The sequence below is a fragment of the Mirounga leonina genome, unplaced genomic scaffold (genome assembly GCF_011800145.1).
Source record: "Mirounga leonina isolate KUSES-001 unplaced genomic scaffold, KU_Mleo_1.0 Mir_94, whole genome shotgun sequence".
NCBI classification, from domain to species: domain Eukaryota; kingdom Metazoa; phylum Chordata; class Mammalia; order Carnivora; family Phocidae; genus Mirounga; species Mirounga leonina.
Window position 1 is genome coordinate 44,098,477 of NW_023270855.1, and position 6,000 is coordinate 44,104,476.

General features: G+C 47.8%; 1 protein-coding gene and 1 non-coding gene across 2 annotated transcripts in view; one reads left to right on the forward strand and one right to left on the reverse strand.

Moving 5' to 3' along the window:
- The window catches only part of SACM1L (SAC1 like phosphatidylinositide phosphatase), a 58,706-nt gene extending 53,119 nt beyond the window's left edge, over positions 1–5,587 (reverse strand). The window contains exon 1 of the mRNA XM_034998210.1: positions 5,488–5,587. Coding sequence (XP_034854101.1) covers positions 5,488–5,519 — 32 coding nt within the window. The 5' untranslated portion in view covers positions 5,520–5,587. The remainder of the gene's footprint in view (positions 1–5,487) is intronic.
- Positions 5,588–5,927: 340 nt separating this feature from the next.
- Positions 5,928–6,000, forward strand: TRNAR-ACG. The gene has a single exon. It is a non-coding gene; the product is annotated as a tRNA-Arg (tRNA).

A 6,000-nucleotide genomic window follows, 5' to 3' on the forward strand; every position in this document is an offset into this window, starting at 1 on the left:
AGTGTCTGCCTTCGGCTCAGGTCATGATCCTGGGGTCCTGGGACCGAGCCCCCCATCAGGCTCCCTGCTCGGCGGGGGGTCTGCTTCTCCCTCTCTCACTCCCCCTGCTTGTGTTCCTGCTCTCGCTGTCTATCAAATAAATAAAAATAAAATCTTAAAAGAAAAGAAAAGAAAGAATGGTGACTGCTGGGGACTAGGGGGAGGAGGAATGACTCTAGTCACAAAACTCTGGCAAAAACATGTATCCTCAAAAATCTTACATAAGAATTAAATCAAAGTCTTAATAAACCTATCCTACCTCTGGTTCAAAACATACAGGAATAACATTATACTAGACCTGGCTAGCAAAAAGTAAACACTCAGACAGTAAAGAAGGGTCGTCCTCTGAGCCCACTACACCTATACCCAGAAGGTGCTCCCACCACCCCTCATCCATCCGCCCTTTGGGTCCCAGGGGTTCCCGCCTCACTGAGCCACTGCTAGGGTACCTTTCTTATAGCCCAGGTTCATACCAGACAACCCAATCCCAGTTGATATTTCCAGGAAGCTAATGCACTTTAATTCCATCTTCTTCCTCAAAACCCTGGAGTCCCACCTACTTCTTATTCTCTGCAGGTGCTAAGAACCATTAGCTCCAAAACCCAGACTCTTTCACAGCACCTAATCTGAAGCTCTAATCCCCAGCAAAATTTTCCAGGGCCCCCAAGCCTTCCAAAGAATGCTGTTCTACCATCCCAGTATGCTCCGGTTCTCACTTGGCTTCAGAGTGCCTAAGAACCACCGGGACAGCTAACGTTAAACATGCAGATTCCCAGGCCCCACCTTGAGAGATTTTTTTTTTTCCCCACTCAGTAGGCCCCTTGTGAGGCTCTGGAATATGCATTTAAAACATGCACAGCAAGTGATCTGATGCAGCCCAGCACTAACCTAGACTCTCCAGCCTGAGCCCCCAAGCCAACGAATACCTTGGATATAAACTCTGCATATCTGTGCCCACATTTATAACCTTCCCTTCCCTCTATCCTGCCTTGCAAAGAGATGAGTGAATAAGCTGACTGCTGCTTGTACTGGACAGACCACATATGTCTTCATCGCTGTGGGACTCAGTTTACATCTGGTCAGGGTCACGTCACAGCTGTCCCGCTGACCTCACAGCTATGGCAGTCTTTTACAAGGAAAGGTGACTTAACAGAGGGAACAATGCTTCTCCAGAGGCAAGCTGCAGCCTAATTCTCTTTCTAAAGTATTTCCTTTCTGACGCCTATTTCAGCTGACCTTTCAAAGGCAGGGGTTCTTTAAATGTTTCCAATAATGGATTTCTGTTGTAATTGTTTGGTAATTTCAAATTTATCATTGTCTGACATTATCTATGCTTTACACAAGTAACTTAAAAAGAAAAAAGGAGTCACAAAATAGATTATCTAGAACTGCCTGGATGTTTTAAAAGAATTTTAAATTTTGAACATATCAATATTGTTTTCCATATGGACATGTCAACTATTTTCAAATATAAGGGACTCGCTTCTATACCAGGCACATCCAAGGACTAAGGTGAAAGCAATCTGATAAGAAAAAAAGGCAATTTGAATAATGCAGTGTAATGGAAAGATCTCTGGACTCTGGGCCTGCTGTGTTCCAAGGCCAGTTCTGCCATGGCTCGGCTGTGTGACCTGACTGTGGGGCCAAGGGCAATTACTTCCACCTTCAACAGTGATGGAGGATATACATCAACCTATGACTTCACAGAGGCATTGGAAGACAACCATCTACATGGAATGACTTAAGCTGCTGCTACTTCAAAAGAATACATTCCAAAGTACCCAAGTGTTTCATTTTGAAATGCTGGTGGTATCTCTACACTGGAAAGTTCATTTACTTAGGTGATTCACTGAGAATCTCTCTGCACAAGGCTTTATGCTAGGTACTGAGGAGGAGTAGAGAAGAAATCAATGTTAAGGCGTTTTGAATATGTTCCACATATTTGCAACCTAGTGGGAGAAACAAAGCATATGCACCATAATGATTTCATCATTTCTAGGTGGCAAAGTGAGTAGTTCAAACAGCGCTATGGAGGGGCGCCTGGGTGGCTCAGTGGGTTGAGCATCCAACTCTTGATCTCAGCTCAGGTCTTGATCTCAAGCACCACACTGGGCTCCACACAGAGCCCACTTAAAAGAGCGTCTGACTCTTGGTTTCGGCTCAGGTCCTGATCTCAGGGTCAGGAGATTGAGCCCCACATCAGGCTCCACGCTCAGTACAGAGTCTGCTAAAGTTTCTCTCTCCCTCTGCTCCTCCACCCTCCCCTGCACTCCCATGCATGTGTGCACGTGTGCTCTCTCTCTCAATCTCTCAAATAAATAAATAATTAAAAAAAAAAAGGCAAACAGTGCTATGGATTGATCATTCTACTGCCAGTCTTCTTGTCTATGAGATAATACACTGCACATCAATCCTAAGAAACAGAATGTGCAAGCCAGATGGACGTCTGGTGTCCAATCCCTGTGACAGTAGACTCTTCTGGGAGCTCAGTGAAGGGAAAGATGTGGGGAAAAAGCTTCTCAGAGAAAGTGAATCTCTGTAAATCACACTGGGTATCTTATCTACACTCTCTTTCAATTGTAATAATCCTGTGAAGTACGACCGTTCTCATTTCACAGATGAAAAACGGATTCAGAGATTAAGTAACACGGCCGTGACACAAAGCAGGTAACAAGGTCAGGATGTGAATCTAAGTCTCTGTCTGCATCACTCAGCTCTACCATGGGTCCATGATTGTGATTAGCATGTAAAGACAGGGGAGAAGGCATTTTGGTAGAAGGATCAAAATAAAATAAGCCCAAGCTTGAGGCTAAAAGAGGGTGGCCAAGTCAGTGGAAAGGGGAAAAAATGCACTGAGCAATTAGGGGAAATAAGGTTAAGGGTTAGCTTAGAAAGAGGCTGGAATCCAGATGACTAAGAAATGTGGGCTCAGTCCTATTGGCAAGATGGAACTGCAGACTGTAAGCAGGAGAGCAGCTGATAAAATCAGGGCAATAATGAGGAAGGTAAACTTCATAGCAGGACAGAGACGGACTGCAAATGAGTGACATAATGTAGAACAAATTACCATTTAACATCCTGGGCGCTTCAATATTGTGACAGACTCAGGAGTAGCTGTAGTTTTGTAATAAATGATCAAACTATCTCAAACTATGGCTCTCTCTTAAAACATCTCTAGGCATGTTTTTAAAAATGGCTATTACGTCCTACTAATTCTTACATGGGTCAGAAACTACTGCCATGTCCAAATGCATCGAAAAAAGAACACCCCTTTGGTCAGAGGCCACATTTAAGAACCTTGAACTGCATACCTCAGAGCGGGAAGGGCCAAAAAGAGAGATTCCAACCCACAAACTTTTTTTTTTTTAAGATTTTATTTATTTATTTGACCCAGAGAGACACAGCGAGAGAGGGAACACAGGCAGGGGAAGTGGGAGAGGGAGAAGCAGGCTTCCCATTGAGCAGGGAGCCCGATGCGGGGCTCGATCCCAGGACCCTGGGATCATGACCTGAGCCGAAGGCAGACACTTAACGACTGAGCCACCCAGGCGCCCCTCAACCCACAAACTTCTTGGTAAGAAAAACAAAACTATAGGAAAGTTGGATCTTCACATATAAACTGGCACTCAAAACTTCTCTCAGGGGAATAAAGTTAAGGAGTGACAAATTAGAGACTGACTTTCACATAACCCAGATTTACATTCTCACTCAAATTCATAGTCCCCACTTCTACAAAAATCAATACAAAAGCATCATCCCCACTACTTAAGGGCCAAATTTCCTTTCTCTTTCATGGCTATAGAGCTTTTTCTTTTTTCAGGTTTGGACTGATGAATAGTGACTCCTTGGCAACATATAAGCAATCATCAGAATTCTCAAGTTCTCCATCCCGTTCAATCTTTGCCACCGGAAAATTCAACGGCATTTCATAACCTAACACTGAACTGCATCGAGCCAACGCTCCATATTGCTTAAACACATTTGAGACCTGGTGTAGGATCGTATCAAACCCTTCAGTGACTATCAGATAGTCAACAATAACCTAATTAGCCAGCAGAGCACACGTGACGCTGGCCTAGCCAGTACCCTGGTCAAAGACATTATGCTGGATTCATTCACCAACAAGGTGATCACCTTGCAGAGGGGAACTGGGAGAGAATAAGGAAACCTGGCAAGGAAAATGTGGAGGGAAGCGTGCAGCTGGGGCTTTCAACGAGGATTCCAGTACATGAAAGTGGCAAAGGAGTGGGCTGAGGAAAAAGTAATCATCTTTTCTGCAAAACATCTCATGTCAAGTAGATTGGGACCTCACTCCCAATTTTGCACCGGAACTTTACATTGAACCTTCCAGAAAGTTAAGTGAGTTTGAGGTTCCAGAGCATAGGAAGTGCCCAAACCACATTTTGATGTCCTCATATCCCTACGAAGGAAATATGATCCCTCTGCCTAAGTCCCAAGGTATTTTAGCTCATTTAGGGAAAGGTAAGCTTCCCCAAAATTACATTTGCTTCTGAGGTCAAGGACATTCTCAGACTAGGACCTTTCAGTCTAGAGGTAAAGTATTAAACCCAAAGTAGAACAAAGTTATTCAGAGACAAGAAACCCAAGGGGCTGACGGTATGCTAAAAGAAATGCACATTTTTATTTATTCAGGACAAGCCAAAAGAACCTACAAATACTTAATTTACAACTCTAACAGCCAGAGCCTATTTTCTCAAAGCCTCAAGAACTTGGCTTGACCGAAAAGTCAATCTGCAGTGCCAAAATTCTCAAGAATGGTCTCTGCCTGTCAACAGGAACTTAACCTGCTTTGTGCTTCAGCTGTATAATATTTAAAAACCAAGTAAGTCCTTCAGGATCTCAAGAGTATCGACTGTTCTTTTTCCTGCCTTAAAGGCTGGTCAGGCAGGCTTTGGTGCCCAGATAAGGTATGTCGATCTGTGCGTGGACTCTAACGTGCCGTTATGGGTCCATGACACAAGAAAAACAAACCAAAAAAAACCACAACACAACAACAAACTTCTCTTTTCCTCTGCTAAGCAATAAAGATAAATTTAGCCGCCACCTCTCAAACAAAGTGGGTGGGAAGGAGCGCGCCCCGAGTTTGCCGCATCGCAACGCCGACCCCGGCTCGCTGGAAGCCGGTCTGCAGCTTCGCTCTCCCGCCGTAGGCGCTGAGGCCGAGCAGGGCGCAGAAGGCCGGCGACGCTGTCATGCCCGGGCTCCCGGGCCTGTGGCGACTCCGGCTGGGCCTTGGGGCGGCCGCAACCTACCAGCTCCCGGACCGGCCGCGCCGGGAGAGGAGGGCGCCGACTGCCTGGGGCTCCCACACCGGCCCGCAGCCCCGGGACTCAGGAGCCCGGCCCGAGGCGGGTGGCCCGCACCTGCCGCCCCGCCCGCCGCCCCTCAGGCCCCTCCGCTCAACGGCCTCCGGCCCGCAGGACTCACAGCTTCAGCCGCTCGTAGGTCGCCGCCGCCATCGTGCACCACTCGCTCCTTCTTCCTCTTTCCGCCTGCCCCGCCCCGCGCCGCCACCTCAGCCACCGCGCTACCGTTCACCCAGCTCCGCGGCCGCAGCGCCCGGGTCGTCCCGCCCCTCTCCCCGCCCCACCCGGCCCCCAGCGGACGGGAGGCGGCCGCGGACAAACTTAGTGCGAGCTCTAGAGAGTGCGAAAGAAGCTGTCCGGCGCGCGTATTGGAGCGCGCCGAAGAGCGCCGTGACGTAGACGCTGCGGATTGGCGGAAAGCGTTGACTTGAGAAAGGCGGAGCCGTGGGAGCTGTGGGCGGGAGCCGCGGCGCGGGGGCAGAAACGCTGCGCTGGTGTAGAGAAACCTGTTGAAGCTGCGACAGGGGTGATCTACATCACTGCGAGGGCTGGGTTAGCACAGGGCCAGTGGCGCAATGGATAACGCGTCTGACTACGGATCAGAAGATTCTAGGTTCGACTCCTGGCTGGCTCG